This window comes from Opisthocomus hoazin, chromosome Z (genome assembly GCF_030867145.1).
Source record: "Opisthocomus hoazin isolate bOpiHoa1 chromosome Z, bOpiHoa1.hap1, whole genome shotgun sequence".
NCBI classification, from domain to species: domain Eukaryota; kingdom Metazoa; phylum Chordata; class Aves; order Opisthocomiformes; family Opisthocomidae; genus Opisthocomus; species Opisthocomus hoazin.
In genome coordinates this window covers 9,586,229-9,604,544 of record NC_134454.1, presented here as the reverse complement: position 1 = coordinate 9,604,544, position 18,316 = coordinate 9,586,229, and the positions used below count along the sequence as shown (strand labels likewise).

General features: G+C 37.0%; 1 protein-coding gene across 1 annotated transcript in view; it reads right to left on the bottom strand.

Annotated features, from left to right (window-relative positions):
- TNPO1 (transportin 1) overlaps positions 1 to 18,316 on the bottom strand; it is a 59,045-nt gene that overhangs the window by 9,097 nt on the left and 31,632 nt on the right. The window contains exons 9-20 of the mRNA XM_075447316.1: positions 16,117 to 16,235; positions 13,598 to 13,658; positions 12,771 to 12,939; positions 10,504 to 10,656; positions 9,156 to 9,381; positions 6,361 to 6,532; positions 4,812 to 4,898; positions 3,928 to 4,035; positions 3,575 to 3,733; positions 3,394 to 3,481; positions 2,193 to 2,291; positions 1,892 to 1,987 (exon numbers count right to left, since the gene is read on the bottom strand). Coding sequence (XP_075303431.1) covers positions 1,892 to 1,987; positions 2,193 to 2,291; positions 3,394 to 3,481; positions 3,575 to 3,733; positions 3,928 to 4,035; positions 4,812 to 4,898; positions 6,361 to 6,532; positions 9,156 to 9,381; positions 10,504 to 10,656; positions 12,771 to 12,939; positions 13,598 to 13,658; positions 16,117 to 16,235 — 1,537 coding nt within the window. The remainder of the gene's footprint in view (positions 1 to 1,891; positions 1,988 to 2,192; positions 2,292 to 3,393; positions 3,482 to 3,574; positions 3,734 to 3,927; positions 4,036 to 4,811; positions 4,899 to 6,360; positions 6,533 to 9,155; positions 9,382 to 10,503; positions 10,657 to 12,770; positions 12,940 to 13,597; positions 13,659 to 16,116; positions 16,236 to 18,316) is intronic.

Sequence of the window (18,316 nt, the reverse complement as noted above, 5' to 3'; positions counted from 1 at the left end):
AACCTATGTTCAAGGGACATACTATGCAACACTCTAATTAACAGGCATTTGTGAACAGTTTCATGAAACATGCAATAAAGCAGATGATGCTTTCTCCAATAGAAGTTTGGTGTAGGATATACTAAGAGTTTGAAATGTACTCATTCCATAAAAGCTGCAGCTCACTGGTAATGTACTGTTTTGCCCTGATGTAACTCCATTTCAATACACAGTGTCTATAATTTTCGGCAGATCTAACTTATAAAACTGCATTTGAAGTCCTACTTTCAAATGAAAGTACACTTTTATCTGTAAATTCTCACAGCTACAGTCTGTACAAGGAATAGTAATCTCTGCCAAAGCTCAACTTTTTGGCACGTACTAGTTATTTTCTGTGCAATTACATTTACTTAAGGTGGTCTCATGTTTCCATAGGAGAATTGGTTTCATAACTCATTACATAGCAAGTTAAAGCAGAAAACAGTAATATTCTTGCACATACTAGTGGCATGCAGCACAATATCCCACAACAAACTTATAAGTACACCACACTCAACATTTATTTGCAGTTAAGCATCCACATTTAAGTAACTATCAGGAGAATTTAAAAAAAACCAGTCAGTGTTTGGATGCTTCCAAAAATTCTCTAACAATGATGGAAGCAAACATTTATGTACTGGATGCCTCTCAGTTACAGGTATTACACATTCATCAGCGCAGAGCAAGGGGTCAGGGCAGGGGCGAGGGGAAAGAAAATTTATATTGCTATACTATTCCATGGTATATTTCACAACAAGTAGGTATTTGCTCCAAAATTATCTTTTAAAGAAGTAGCACCTATGTATGCCAGACAACTAAGTAATTCCTCCTTCAAGTTCACCTTCCATACTAAACAGAGGGATGGGGGCAGAGAAAGTGCTGATTTTAAGTTTAGAGAACACTGGAGGAAAAACATGCATTGAAAAATCTCTCTCCAATTTATTTCTTGCTTAGCTCAAAAAATGTAACTGTAGCACTGAATTTGCATATTTTTCAATCATGTCAGGTATAATGACTAAACCATAATTTTCTTACAAGACGGTTTTGAAAGAGAAAAAAAAAATTCTTAATTTGTAAAACAGTAAACCAGAAATGTGTCAAAACATTCATAAAGTTTTGCTGAAGTATGGAAGGTGCTCTTCATACCAGAACGTGCCCTCTATAAATGCAAAAGAAACAAGCCTCAGAAATTCTGATTCAGTAAGGCATTTGAGGGTGCTCCCAATTTGGAAGGCAAAGCTGTGAGCCAGAACATAAAACACGCATGCCATTATTAGAATTATTTTCAGAAATTTGTTATTGACTGACCAAGTAACAGAAGTTATACATTATTTCAGTTATGTTGTGGTAAAACTGTCATCACAGATCTAGATTTTTGTGCATGATATTACAAGTTTATCTTAAAAAAAAAAAAAGAAAAAGTGCATTTTTTGTAAATTCAGAGGTCATTATTTGTTTTATATATGCCAATTACATTTGTTTCAAACACTAGACATATATATACAGTACACACGTGTAATGTAAGGACATGCATACATTAAAATCAGTGTGAACTAAGTCTTCAAGTGTTACTGCATACATTTGTCATATTCAACACAAAACTGGAAGAATACTTAATTAAACAGGTGATAAATAAATATAATACGTTATAAAAGTGAGAAAGCAATAACTTCAAGAATCTAGATATATGATAGATGGTTTGCTAAAAGACTGAGACTTGTAAGAGCTTCTGCAAAACAGAGTTGCTTTTGCTTATAAAAGCCAAATACACAGCAATAAAATCAGTTCTGGTGTCGTTCCCCTATGCAAATTTTTAAATCATGATAATAAAATCTTAATTCCCTTCACCATGTATGGTTCAGTTTTTGGGTACCTGTGTTCTCTAACAACGTCTTTGGTGTGTTGGGTCTGTTAATTATTTCTACAAGCTGGTGCAACACCATTGGAATATAAGGCTGCATCTCTATACCTGAAATGGCCAAAAAATAAAGATTCAGAAGAAAATGACCATTAAATACATAATCTAAATAGATCTGGTACATTGAACTTACTGATAAGGACAAGCAACTCAAATTTAATTTAAATTTTAAGATGAAAGTATCACTAGAAACCCCCCCCAAAAACATCCAAACCATGCTAAATGTGCAGAAATTCAAAGAAAAAAAAAATCTTACCCATCTGGATGGAGATTTCTCCAATTGCCCATGTGGCATTGTTACAGACAGAAATGAATTCAGGGTTTAGGTTGGTTCCCAAAATGGGCATGAAATCCGCTAGAAAGAACAACATTTTAAAATCTCATCACACAATACATACATCTTGTCCCATTACGGTAATGGGATCAGGGGGAAGGAGGAGGGGGAAGTTTTAAAAAGAAATCATGTAAACCTATCTAAATGCTTGGAAAGTGTTACACGTGAATTAACAAGAGCTATATTTCTGCTACATATCAGCTTAACCTGGATTTTAGAACCTAAGCAGATCAACGCAAATCTTTCAAAAATTATGATTTTAAAACGTTTCTAATAGCCTTTATCTTTATGTAACTCTAGAAACCTTTTTTCTCCCCTCCCCTTGCTGGGGCTGAGGGAGAGAGGGGAAGCAGGAAGAAATAAAAAACCCAGCTACAAGTACTTTCACTTTTATAACACAGACGAACAACCCTTAAATCACCTAGATAGCTATGTGTTCAGCTATGCTTGAAAAAACAATGAAGCCTAGAAGGCAATCATGCCCTTGATTAAATTTTAAGAAAAAATTAGTCAAAGATAGACTTTAACATCTGCCAAATAAATTTTAAATTCCAATCCTATCCAAGCATTCATTTGGCAAGTTAAATGTATCTCAAGGGTATATGAATGAAAAGACAGCAAATATCATGGAAGTGTATAACTGATGCTACTTCCCTACCAAAAGTGAAAACAAAGCAAAAAAACAAACTAAAACCTACCCTCTAGCCAAGTTTTCTGATTTTTATATATATATATATATATATGTTTGTGTATATTTATAATTCTACATAACAATAGATTCTAGTAGAACATAAGCTATCAATTCAAGAATTTATCAAAACAAGCATCTATTCTAATCAATATCTAAGTACACCTGTTTTGCTGTATTCCAGCACAACAGGTAGCTTGTTACATTATAAAAATCAAGGACAAAAATGAACTTTTTCACTGTCTACAAAAATAAGAACACGTCTTTTAAAGACACAATTCCAAGGAAAAAAGACTACAGACCCTTGCTGATAAAGCAAAATGAAAATTTACAATGCCACGAAATGGCAACCCACAGAATAGGGAGCTTAACAGTGGTTAAACCAGCCTCTTATCAGTTTGTAAAACAATTGTTTAATATGTAAAAGAAACATACCGATGCAAGGCTTAACATGCTGAAAACACGCCTTTGTCAGATCACCTAACAATGCAAAAGAACTCTGCCGTACCTCAGGCATTTTATCCTAAAGAAAGGAAGAAAAAAAAGACAATTCTAGAAGTGCTTCTGATTCTCTTAAGAAAGAAAATACTTGGATCAAACAGGTTACTCATCTCACCTGCATGCATTGGTACATTAGTGTCAGGATATTGCTGCGAGCCACTAGCTGTTCAATGTTGCCTCCAAGTCCTTCAGCTAAACCACTGAGTAAATCAAGCGCCACAATCATGAAATCTTTATCTGGAGCCTCATATTGGTCTGGCTGAGCATTATGCAACTGCAACAAACAAGTACACATTTTCAAAACAAGTATTTTCTCAGGGGTATGCGTTAAAAAAAGTTTCAGAACTGCAGCTTTATTTAGATATTCAATGATTATATTACAAATCCTGCAAACCCATAGCTTTACATAGTTAATATCTTGCTTTAAGAAGACATTCTGAAAACATTGGAATAGCAATAGAAAAATACCATGGCTTGTGCAAGGGTCTTCTGCACCAGATTTACACAGCGCTGGTACACAGGTTCACAGTATGGAAGAAAGCCAGATTGCAAAGCAGTAGCAACTGACGACAGGCACTGGAATTAAAAAAAAAAAAAAGAGAAAACAGTCACTACCTTTCTTCACATTCTGAAGTGCCTTTTACTTTGGAGAGGTAAATTAAAAGATATTAGCATTTTAAGTACACCTGCATGAAACTTATTAAGTAAACATAACCTAGAAAGGCAGTACTGATTAGCTGAGCCAAGGCAACTATGAGCAAGTTTTTACTCTCTCCTACGTATGCCAGTTGAGAAAATTTCTCAGCAGCAGCATCTTCTTAGAGGTAGCCAAAAAAATGCATACAAACCCAGTTATAATAATTCAGCCAGAACTTACACTAAGCTTCAGTATCTTGACCATGTACAAGCCCTAACATTACCTAAGAGTTATGAAACTAATTTTTCTGTAGGTGGTTTTCCTGCTTCATACTCGGAAAGTAAAGAGAATAGACTACATGGTCTGGTTCATACCTTCAGCTTGTGTGACAATAGTTTTAATGGAGGGATAAAGGGACAGCAAAGAGAGAGAACACAAGAATAAAAGGGGGATGGAACATTTCTTTTTTTTTTCTACAAGAATCCCATCAAAGAAAACACTCCAGAATGGCCAAAAAAAAACAAACCACGACCCTCTGCAAAACATACTGACATTTTCTCAAAGTTTTCTTACTACCGTCATAACTTTTTCTCCACAATGGGAAATACCTAACACTGTCAGTTTTTATAGCCGCATTTCCTAGCAGGAGCATCTTTAGTAGAAAGTACAATTGCTAAAATAAGTTGATTAAAAATTTTCTAATTTTAACATTTACCTCTAATAAAGGGAAGAGATCTTTATCTTCATCCTTCAACATATTCCACTTCTGGATTAATGGAGGCATTAGCATCTGAATATATTCCTGTTTAGGATGAAAATGCATCAGCTGCTGAAACACTTCACCACATGCTATTTTATTTCAAAGCTAGAAAGTGGACGTATTGATATATATTCTAATTTTTCAGCAAAATGTCCCCTGACGTACCATAATTCAATCATTGTTGCAATATTTAGAAGTAGTTTAATTTTAGAATTTACAATTTGTGTCTTAAGATTTTTTGCTGAAGCATGTAAGTACCTTTGCAGAGTGAATCTTTTGCTCCAGGTTTGGTTTCAGTCTAGCAACTTTCAATAGCTGCCTGGGTTGTTAGAGATCTATATGACTGCCTCAGGGCCTATGGAAAATGTTTTTACTAGCAATACAATCTGGCTGTGCACCTGCCACGTGCTCTTCTCAACCATTTTCCATTGCCCTAATGCTGCAACCCCATTCCCCACAAGTTCCTGAAACTTCTTTCTCAAGCAACTAATCATCCACTAAGAAAGTAATTTTCTGTCCCTCCAGAGGGACACATTTACCCATTCTGTATAAAGCTGTTGCATTTTCCCTGCCACTGCACAACCACGTCATAAGGACACTGAGCAAGAAACCCCTACAGTGCTGTTTCTCCCAAAAGGTATCTAAAGAGCCAACACATGCTGCCAGCTAATGCTACGTCCAAAGACACAAAATTTTAAGTGACTGAAGAAAGCCCCACTATCACCAGGAGCTCCTATTTAGTTTCCTCCCAGTGCTGTCAAATGTTGAGGCAGCCAGGGCCAGAGAGAAACTGAGAAAGATGTCCTTTGATGGTATGGGGTCTCCGATGGCAAGCAAAATGCCATGGACACAACTCAAATTGTTTTATTCTAGTGTGTCTATGTCACGGGAAGCACTATAGAGAAATAAGACAAATTTCAATAACCATCATAAGATGTACATGACATGGATGCATATTCTATTAATTAATATACATACACCAAAAAAACCCCAACTACATTTGCCTGTGTGTTATCTCTGCTTTGTCCAAAGGATTCTGTAGTTTTATATACAAAAAGAATGGATGTTTCACTCCCTGATAAAACAATTTCTAGTGAAATGCTCCAATACATTGGAAAGAGACACAGAGAGCACCTTAGCTATACTGAAAGTGGTTACGAAAAAAGTGTGGTCATTAGAAATTAAAACACACCTTCCACCAATGTCTCTGAAGTCCCATTTCATATCTCTATTGATATATGTATCTCCTCTAAGCTGAAAAATTCTGAACACGAGATGAGAAGCACATTTCAGAAGCCAACACATACACAAACATTTATTCAAAATGGCAAATATTTGTGCAGTGGGCAAATTACACGCTGTCTATGTATTTTACCTGTAAATAATTAGTATTATCAAAACCTACACAGAAATATCAGCATTCCTGGTAAAGCACACTACAAAAAACACTGAACCAGTTTTTCAATTATGATGAGTGCTTCTATAGAACATAAGATATACTCACTGGTTTATTTAGATGATGTCCCACAGAATCTGCCAGAGTTCCTATAGCATCATAAAGAATGAGCAGGTTTTTATGCTGGTATTTACTAAATGCAAAGACCAAAGTGTCAAGTATATATGCAAGATAAGGAACAAGCTCTGTACAAGCCTCCTCTTCCAGAGTAGCAAAGGCACTGAGGGACAAAAAAACAGGTCAGTTAGTATCTTGGGAAAAACACCACAAGACAACCCCAAAAGAAATGCCTCACACTAAACATGTCTGTTTAAACATAAAACTGTATATAGTCCTCGAATTCATCCAAGATATGTTTTCAAAATGGTATTACTGAGTTAACCTCAGTCTATTTTGATTGAACACATAAGGATTCATTCTTACATTGTGATGAACAAAATTAAAAAAATATTGCCGTAAAACCCATTACATATGTGCAGGAAGCCCCCACTGAGAAAAGCATTATTTTACACAAGTTACAACACACTAACTGAGATAGTAGGAACCATAACAAAAGCTGTTTACTTAAGTTAAAACCAGCTCACTATCTTTAATGTATGCTGTAGCTGCATTTAGAAGCCCTAGTGCTGTTATGCCAGTACAATGCCAGCATGAGCCTGTACTCTCAGCAGTTCACCACACAGAAGAACAGGTACAGAAAGGCATGGAAAATTAAAAGCAAAGACAGGGGATGAACAATTTTAGCCAGCCTTGGTAAAAGCACATATCATGGCATCATGGAAGCTCTTCGTGTTGTCTGTCAAGTGTTTGAACAGCAGCACTGAAAAAACCCATCCAAAAAGCCGCCACTCCTCTCCCCCCCTCCCTGGACATGCTACTTCAAAGAAACATTAAGTAAAGGAAGGAAAGGAAAGAATTACGAGCTATTGAATATTTACTGGCCTAGCTTGTGTCAACAAGATTACTATTAGCCTGTCCCTGCACTAAAAATGATTTGTCGCTGCATGAGGTGAACAATACCCTACTAGCATGCTACCAAATACAGAAATGCCTTTTTCTTAACACAATGCAACTGTGAACACCAAGTGGATAGCAGTCTTTTGTTTATTATTTTATTTTATTATTGTTATCAAGTATTCTTTCAGAAAGACCTAAGATGTGAGCAGAAAAAGACATTTCAGTAAAATACCTTTTTGGGTGTCACCAACTAAAGAAGTAGCTTCTCAATAGTACAGAAAAGTTACACATCCGCGATGACAGAGAAGTCAGTGATGAAAACATACAGTATCCTATGAACAATTTTCAATTTGGTAGACATTAACGCACTGTAAGGATGCAGCTTTTTGCTCCTCTCTAAGAAGGATCATTGTATGTCCTTGCAATTTAGAAAGCCAGTAAGTGTTTTTGACTTGTAATAGCTCCACATTTTCCTTAAAGTGGAGTTTACCAGACAGTTTATTTTTTAGCCGCAACAGTAATTTTAATGAATCTCTGCTCTACAGAAAGCATTTCCAAACATGCTACAAATCTGATATTGAACTTCAAATGAAACAAAAAATCCCAGGTATATTGCTATTTTTAATATTCCCATTTTATCTCTTTCATATTTAAGAGTTTCCACTGCCCATTGTACTTCCTTCATAAGCACTAAATGAGGGTATTTAACAACTGCAACACAGTTGTGTTCAACTACATGAACACTTCAGCCATGTTTTGGACAAGGAAAGTATGAACAGAATTGTGGGGGTTTTGTCTGTCATTCTTTTTTAAAATTGTATTTTGTTTTTAAATAGAATCTGTACATAATCTGATTCCTTGGCTCTGAAAATACATGAAGCAAGCAGTCTCCTATCACCAGAAGACTGCCACTATGAAAAGACAGAATGGAGCAGATGTCAAAGCCCAACAAACTTGCTGGCTGAACGTTTCAAAAGGTTTAGGCACAAAAAGGAAACAGTGCTTAATACTCAAATCTTACTAAGTTTCATTAAATTCATTGTATCTGTTCTCAGGCAAGGATATATGTACCCCTTTCGTGAAAAGCTTAGCACAAGAACTTTGACTCCAGCCTTGTCTTTTGGCACTACTGGTATTCAAGGATGCGGTGTAATAATAATAATATTACATTTTTGTGTTTCCAGTATCAAGCATACAATCAGATGCAGCTCTAAGTCTACTTTCTGAACAAACCTTCTTGGCAGTCCACTGTGTGCAATCCTGCCCCACACAAACTGACACATAAAAGCTTTATTTGATGAACTTTCTGTAAAAGAGGTGCACCCATTCCTATTCCATTAATGCTGTGTCCATTAATGCAACCATTAAATTTTTTTTTTTTGTTTAGTATCAGCAGACAAGGGGGAGAAGGTAATCTTATCTCCCAGGATCTCCCTTCAAGAGAGAGAATCTCCCTTGAAATAATCATAACCCAAATGTTTTGGCAATCCTGAGCTAAATATAAACACCATCAGTAATCCAACTATAGGATAATTTTCCACTGCAATCAGGCACATTAAAAAGCGCAAGATTTCTGGTCAATGAAACAACATATGTATTAAAAATAAACAAGTGTCACAGTTTCTTTTACTACGATAAGTTACTTAGTTTGGTGCTTCATATACCCTGAAAACAAACCGGAGAAGAGAAATACAAATTAACTTCTTTCATACAATTAGAATTTGGAGTAATTTGTGACTGGAAGAAGCTGCATCTACTCCAAAAGAGAAAGAAACACATTAAGAGCTAGAAACGTGAGTGACACGTTCATTGATAAAGGCACTAAAACAGTTTCCCATGAAAAAGCAGTGTCGCGGATAGTGGTTTTTGCTTAAGCTTTGGCTTACCTGCAGGCAGCTTCTTGTACTCTCTTGTTGCTATCCAGGATACGCTTTAGCAACTCAGTCATTAATGGCTTCAAGTATGTGTCTGGGGGTTGACTAACTACCCAGTGTGCATAGCGACTAAGAGTCCAGCATGTAATGGAGCGCACAAGAGCCTTTTTGTCAGAGAGGCACTGAATAAGGTGAGGGATCAGCTCAGGAAGATATGGAATCATACCCTGCATGCAGCCTAGGAGGAAAAGTATAGCTATTGCAGTACCAGAATTAACAAAAAGTTCTTTTGTTTCCTGTTTCCTAGAAGGGACATATTTTCATTCTCTATCACATAGGAATAAATCTTAACAATACACAAAGCAAGCCTACCTAATTTATATTAAGTCCTAGAAAGAAACTTTACATTAATAATTAAAAACCGTGATTACACTTACATTCGTTTGAACTACATTTCTATTTCAGTGCTTCCCCAATCTCCAGAAACTCTGCTTTATTAAATGGAGTATGGCAAGTACATGCAAATGAAATGAGTTTACAAAGTTTAGAGGTCCTACGTCAGTCTACTCAGAGTAATCAAGACAACAAGTGTAGACTCAGTCTTGACAACACATCATCACATCATTAAAAAGGATTCCTTCAGAAATTTAGATTTCTTCTTGTTTTCTCCTAATATCATAGAAATACTGACCAGCAATAAAAGCTACACGTTTCAAGCCACTAAGGGCAGTAATACACTGAGATTTGCCAGAAGCACTAACTATTCCCTTGCTTGACTTGAAATCAAAACCAACAAAAAAATTTTCTAGTAACAAAGAAAAAAGTATGTTCACTATGCACTGTTGGAGAAAAAGGATAATCCAGGCATGGACCAAAATGTGTTCCTTCAGCTTGCAAAAGTGACAGAGATGCCAGAAATGAAGGCAAAAACGCAAGCCTGTGAGTAAGTACAAAGGAATGGAAGTTATCATATTTAAGTTGGACAACTATCCACAAAAAGCAGCTCAGGGCACTGAAGTCACACAAGTGGTCTTCTCCGTTTCTGAAAACGAAATGTAAGGCTCAAATTTATTAAACATCCCTCTTCTATGAAATGATTGTAGTATGTCATGAAAGACAAACAAATATACACTGCAGTTAAGAAAGGGAGAAATAAAAGAAATTTAGCCTCCCAAACATGCATAGATTTGAAAACGAAAAATTAAGTAACTGCAGTCACCAATTAGCAGATGTAGAGCTTAATGACCAAAGCCAAATCAGCTAAGGACATGTAGTTGTTTGCATAATTAAATTCACCTGGAAGGAATCACAGAGCTGCTTTAGAACCAATATAAAATTCTTATCTGAACTGTTGCCTTACCTTCAGCAATTGCTCCAAGAACAAGGATACCAGATTCTTTAACTACCCATTCTGGATGGAAGAGCAATTCCTTCAAAAGGGGCAAGATGTGTGGCAAAAGTTCATCACGAAATACATTGGCTAGGACATCCAGAGCAGCAGCAGAACATTTCCCTGAAGGGAATTAACAGTGTTAATCTCTGATTATTATACAAGTAGCTGTAGTTAGGCAATATAATCCTCACTTTAAGTTTGAGCTGCCAGTGGAGTCTCAGGGCATTAGGAGGAAAGATACTTCCGTTTCATTAAAACACAGTGATCCGCTGTGCTCTGGTGTAAAGCCACAGCTCTTAGAAAGCCAGTTTTGCAGCACTTAAACAGCCACTAAAAGGACTTCTATATCTGGGATATTAAAACACTCACTGACAGGAACCACACCATTATATCGCAACATTATATACACTACATGATCTCAGGATGGTGTAACACTAATGAAGAGGGAAGGTCTGTGACACAAATGTAACATATTGGAGAAACCAAGGAGAAAGGGAAATGGCCTAAAAATACTGGGATTTGATTCAAAGAAAATGCTCAAACATTACCCACATCTCAAAGCAAAAAAAGGCTAAATCATCCAACTCTAGAAACTGAAAGGAATTTGCTAGCCTCTGTTTTACACATAACTCCTATTCTGTCATGCACCAATATAAAGAGGAACACCTCAAAATTTGTTTGGAAGTTTTAATCTCATATTTTTAGCAAACAAAAGCTCATGAAAGAAAAATCGGGAACAACTGCAGAACGATTCAGAAATCCTTACTCTGTTTTTCTGCTGTGGTGTTGTCATGTCTAGAAAAATAATGCTAAGGTGGTTTTATAAAGAATGCTCGTATTACAGAATTTATACTGCACTTTTTGCTTATTATGATCTCAGTTTCTTCTTAATCTGTTATAAAGGATCCAGCTGGTCTCATTAGTAAGCAATGTTGCTAATTGTCAGGCTGCACTGATGCTTCCTCTCTGTTCAAACTGGAAGTCAAATACAGCACACTGGGTAAGACATAGGGCACATAATTCTGATTTTCAGATAATCCAAATTCTCTCAAGTCCAGATGACATACATCAACACAGATTTCTTAGTTGTTCTGCTCTTTCTCTTTCAGGCCACCATTCCTGGACAACTTTAGCTTCCTCACCATCTTAGTCTAAACTGTGGACCACACAGCATCATCTGTCATTTCAGCTATCTTTTTCAGAAAATATGTATATAATTCTGCAATCTCTACACACAGCAATGACAAGAACAGCAGTACAAATCTAAAATTACCTTTTTTTTTTTTTAAAAAAAAAGAGGCTTTATGGAAACAAGCATATTTGCACTAGTATTTTCTTCTAAAATAATGATTTAAAAAATTCAGATATGTCTAAAAATTGTTTGACCATAAGCTGCAAGGTACATTCACCTGTCGTGAAAACTTGGGGCCTTGGAAGAAAAAAAAAATTTATGCGGATATATTTGAATCTCAAAACACTATTCCACAATGAGGCTGCTTGCAAAGTATATTTAAATCAGATGTGCCACAATTTCACTAACTGTTTTCTATCACTAAGCTTAAAAATAAGTTTGTGGCATTTTGTTTCTTTACCACATGGCCCATTAGCCTAAAGATCCTATGACCATCAGAACTGTGGTTTCCTCACAGCTATCTCCTCTCTTCGTAACTAAGGTACTATATTCTGGTCAGAAGCAAATTCCCCACATAGATAAGAACTACCAGGAATGGCTGTCCGCAGTAGTATGTTCACACAGGAAAAGAAAAACCAAAATGAAACACACAAACCAATTTTAGAGTGAAGACTGAAGTAAAAGAAAGCATTATTAAGCTTCCTCCTGCTATCAATATGTAAGAGCTTTTTTTTTTTTTTCAAGTGAAGTTAAGCACAGGATACATGATTTTCATTATTTTGTAGAATTAAAATTCCAAGTCCAAAAGTTTGGTTGAATAGCATCCAGTAAATGTTTGTAGCTTAATCTGCCATATTCAAGAAAAGAAGTAAGCTTAGACATGGCTAGCTTTCGCCAATATAATTACACAGTCATCTGAAACACAGTGTCATCTGAAAGACATCCCCTCCACCCCATGCACTCACTCTGTCAGCAGATAGTTCTTTCTGTATTCAAAAGCAAAGCCTCAGTATCCCTATACACAAAGTCCTCTTTTTACTGTGGTTCTTGTACTATGTAAGTAGCTCTGTTTTAAAATGTTTTACATGTTACTTTGACATACTTAAATTCCAGTCAGAAATAGTATCATCATCATCAAGTTCATCGTCATCATCATCATCATCCTCAATACCATCTTCTTCATGTTGCTGAGCCACCGTCCGTGAACGATGAAAACGAGGTCTTATGTCCTGTTCACTATCTGGAATAGCTTCATCTTCTTCAACATCCCCCTGTCATCAAAATGTTTTATCAGATAAACTAGTCCAACTATATTGCTCAAGGAAATTAAGACTGTAGTTTTAGTTCAATATTTTATAAGCACATAAAGGATTCACACCCCACTTGTGCTGCCCAGCTAACGAAAAATGCCATTGTTCCTGCATTCTGCTGCCACATTTACCAGAAAAATGACAGGAAGACAGAAACAAAGAGAGGTAAGCTCCTGCACAAATTATCTTTCTTGTTAACAAATCACTGTTGGTGGGAATGAAATAGAAAGAAGAAGTGATACAGAAATTCTGGTACACAGACACATTCTAAAATGTGGCAATGGAAAAAGCCGTGTATTCAATTTAGAAGGCATTAGAGATAATTCTGAACATTTTTTTTACACTGCACTGTTACAGTAGTTCATGTGTAATAGTATCCCAGCTCTGCCTAAGTTGGGTGGGTAGGGACAGGAGCAAAGAAGGAAAGCCTGCAGATTATTTTCTAACAAGCATGGCAGCAGTCGCATTTAGTAATTGGAACAGCACACCTTCTCCAGAGAGCTAATTCTTCATCGAACAAGTGGTAGACCAGATATGCCTATGCTGATCTGAATAATTCCGATTTACAGGTCAAAAGCTAACCAGGTATTCTTACAGAGTAGAAGAAATTGATGCTCACCTTCAACAGAATAATATCAATCTCTGAATATTTCATACCATTTACCAGCACAGGTATCAGCCTACAAAGAAATATTAATACGTGTCAAAATAACACTTAAAAAAGCAAGCAAGCTTTCAGCTACACAGGCCATAATTTTGGTTGTAACCCTCACCCTCTCAGCCCAAAATTAAAAATAAAGCAAAACAAAACACCTTAGTCTGATAACAAAAGCTAGTAGCTAATCAAGATCCATTTTATAAGATTCATCAATACTTTGTAATCTGAAAAAGTGTTAATTTCAAATTACAAACTTTTGACTGGAGGAAGCAAGATGGCACAACTCAGTTTTAAACTTTAGAAAGCAGATATTCTTCCATATGACAAATTTATTCTGAAGCACCTTTCAGAAATTAAGTCTAAAGGTTTTCAGTAAGAATTCAAACTCCCATAATACGCATGATAAACAATACTAAATTGGCTATCACCAACAGTACTTGTCACTTTATTTACTACTGGCTTAACACTACTCCATCACTACTCCCATCACTACTCTTGAAGATGGAAGACTAACTACATTAAGCCCCCCTGTCCTTTTGCAATTACTTCAAAAAGAGAAGTCCCCAACAGCCTAGAGATCTTGACTAATCTATATTAGGATTTCACTTAATTATTCAAACTGGTTATGGCTATGGGACTCTGACTGTACAGATGTATAGCATAAAAACACATTCTCAAAAAAAAAATCCATAAAAATATGTATTACATGTCAAATCAAGATAATAACGAAATCACCATTGACTGACCCTGCAACAGTGACAGACTCAACCTCTCTATACTCTGCAGCTGAGTAGTATTGTTTTTGATGGTACCAGGCCAACAATAATATTTACACACTGCAATGGCACATTACCTTCTACACTTTGAATGGAGGAGTAGTAAGTATTCACATTAACACTAATTCACTGCCATTTCTGCAGCACACTTCATGAAGTATGCAGGAGCTATGTATTATATAAGAAAGCCCACAGGAGCAAAATAGAACAAGATGCTAGGTATTGTATGAAAACGTTTTCTTGTTCTACTTTTAATTTAATATAAAAAAATTTAAGATTATTATCAAGTATTTACAAACTTCTACAGCTCCCTAGTCTAACAGGACTCATCAAGTAAGTTGCTTTCAACAAACATAAAACTGAAGGATCATGAGAGAAATGTACTTAGTCATCTTTGCTTTTCTAAAAATTTATAAACTTTAAAAAAAAATATTAAAAATTGAGCATGCTGCTGTTGCAGTGTCCATGTTCATGTAGGCCAAAAACAGGTCTAATAGTAGTTGTTCTTAACTAGTAGTTAATAACTACTGTTATTCTCAGTACAAACATGATGTGTGTTGGGAATTGGGTGAGTAGACTCAAGAATTTCTCTTTTTTTTTTTGTTGAGCTAGAAGAGTAGGAATTAAGTAAAACCATTTTAAAACTTAAAAATTATTTCTCATAACATTGGTTCTTCTGTTTTCAACTCCTCCTCCTCCACTGCTACAGTAGGTGTTTTAATCTCAATTCTCTACTTTTCTAATTGCTTATGAAAACTGAAATTTTGCTGATTTTTCTTCAGTGGCTTCAAATCTATAATGCTTATTTTTGCTGAGAAGAATGCACCTCTTCTGGCTATGATTCTGTTTTTCCAGCCAAGGTCTTGAAAGAACTGCCCTAGTAATTTCAAAAACGTTCCATGCATATATAAAAACAAAGTGTCCGTTTACTGGGAACACTGAAGAATTCATTTCCTATTGCAGAAGGCTTCAGATTAGTCTGGAAAAAAGTTACAAGTGCTGTTGCAGACATGCAGATGTTTAAGTCTCAAACATGGATATTCATTCCCATTCAATCAAAGATCCACATTCTGAGGCATGGGATAGCTTCTTGAAATTTACAAAAAATAGTTTTTGAAACTTAAACTATCAGGCTGCAGAAGTATGAGGGAACACATTTTACCTGCTTTCTTCATGTTAAAACTGCAATAACAATTGATATAAAATTGATTCCTAAATCCAAGTGATGTCATGCCATTTTATTATGTTCTTTATAAGATGGTGAACACTTTGCATGACTATGCACACAGAAGCATTGCACAAAGATGCCTACACTAGCAGTAGTCAAGACAACATGTTTGTGGTAGCAAACACAAGATATTACAGGTAATGTCATCTGGAGATGTTTGTTTGAGCTAAAGTGCACGTTAGTACATCTTTGCACACATCTGAAGCTTAAGTGCATGTTAAGCTTGAGGTAAAGGACCACAATAATACAGTTTAGGTTGCTGCTAGAACTCCTTGGGTCTGATATCCTCAGAAGCCTTCTCAATGAACTCTGTGCTACAGCCATTTTTACCATGCACAAGAACTAGCTACAGGAAAATTCTTCTAAGCATACTGCAAGCCAGATACAGTTTTTATAGGAGTAACCAGGAACAAGTCAACTGAAGTTTAAAGATGACTATTTAAAAATAAATAGCAGTTTTAATTCTTAATACTTACTTAGTAAGATGCCGACATAATACATCTTTACAAATTGGCTGTTCAGCCAAGGTCAGCCAAAACTCACAAGCCTCCAAAGCCACATTTTCATCTTGGTCCTGGGTCCTCTGAAGCATGTACTACACAATGTAAAAATAAATCACTTTTATAAGATAGAGGTTTTAAGCGTCCAGAAGAAGCTACCAACGTAAAACGTGTTTGCAGAAGCAGACTATGCTACCATAGCAATTTTGTTTCTTTGGTGCAAGGGGATGAAACAGACATAAGAGGCTACTTAAGGCTACAGTGAGAATAAGCTAAGAGAATTCCTTCTTAATGCTGGATGATTCAGACTCTAAATTTCGTCATTGTTTAAGTGAGAACATTATGACCAAGAAACTGCAGAGATCCAAGACAGCAGCAGTTGCCTCCGAATAGATTTTTTACATTATTTTTTTACTCCTCCTTCACACTTTTCAATAAAAAGGTACAACCCTTAATAAGATGGAAATACTTATTTCCAATACCACAAAAAAGCTTCCTTTCCAAATCTAGATTACCTAACAAGATGTAAGTAGAACCCATAGCAGAGAGAAAAAAAAAAGGCTTACATTTTTCTAGCATGAATGGTAATTCAGAGATTAAGTACCAAATCTTTAAGCTTGCTACTAACATTTAATCCTCCTTCATCTGAAAATAATCAAATACCTGCATAAACAAAAAGCCTAAGTAGACTACTGCTACATCAGCTTCTTACACACAACTGCCAAAACAATTTAGGGAAGACTCTTGCAACTTCCAAAATAGTTATTTCTGCATTCTTCCACGTTAGCCCTTATTTCAGGAATAGTTGGTTCTTCCATTCATTTTAGAAAACCTCATGGCAGTCCATGCAGCTACCTTTCCTCACACATGGATTTAGAGCAAAAGAAATACCTCTTCAATTGCTTTACCATTAAAGAGAATGGGGGGGACCTTTATTATCCCTATGCGTTTCAGGGATGCAAGACTTGCCATGAACACACTCCTTCCTACAGAAGCCCTGAGGCTGAGCGTGCCCTGAGGAAATTGGTGGATGAAGTTGCTAAGCCACTATGCATCACATTTGAGAAGTTGTTTCACACTAGTGAAGTTCCCACTGATCAGAAAAGGGGAAACATAACCCCCATTTTTAAAATGGGTAAAAAAGAAGACGCAGGGAACTATAAGCCAGACAGTCTCCCCTTGGCGCCTGGCAAGATCATGAAGCAGATCCTCCAGGAAACTGTGCTAAGGCACATGGAAAACCAGGAGGCAATTGGTGACAGCCAACATGGCTTCACTACGGGCAAATCGTGCCTGACAAATCTAGTGGCCTTCTACGATGGGGCTACAGCGTTGGTGGATAAGGGAAGAGCAACTGAGGTCATCCATCTGGACTTGTGCAAAGCATTTCACACTGTCCCACACCATACCCTTTTCTCTAAAATGGAGAGACATGGATTTGATGGATGGACCACTCAGCGGATAAGGAATTGGCCAGATAGTAGCACTCAAAGAGTTGCAGTCAACACCTAGATGTCCAAGCGGAGACCAGTGACAAGCGGCAATCCTCAGGGGTCAGTACAGTCAAATTGGTGCTGTTTAACATCTTTGTCAGTGATATGGACAGTGGGACTGAGTGCACCCTCGGCAAGTTTGCCAGTGACACCAAGCTCTGTGGCGTGGTCGACACGCTAGAGGAAAGGAATGTCATCCAGAGGGACGTGGACAGGCTTGAAAGGTGGGCCTGTGTGAACCTCATGAAGTTCAACAAGGCCAAGAGCAAGGTCCTGCATGTGGGCTGGGGCAATCCCAGGCACAAATACAAACTGGGCAGAGAATGGCTTGAGAGCAGCCCTGAGGAGCAGGACTTCGGGGTGCTGGTTGATGAGAAGCACAACATGACCTGGCAATGTGCGCTCACAGCCCAGAAGGCCACCCATATTCTGGGCTGCTTAAAAAGCAGTGTGGCCAGCAGGTCAAGGGAGGTGATTCTGCCCTTCTATTCCACTCCAGTAAGACCTCACCTGGAGTCCCCAGCATAAGAAAGACATGGACCTGTTGGAATGGGTCCAGAGGAGGGCCACAAATACGGTCAGAGGAAAGGCTGAGGGATTTGAGGCTGTTCAGCTTGGAGAAGTGAAGGCTCTGGGGAGACCTTATTGCAGCCTTTCAGTACCCAAAGGGGCCTGCAAGAAAG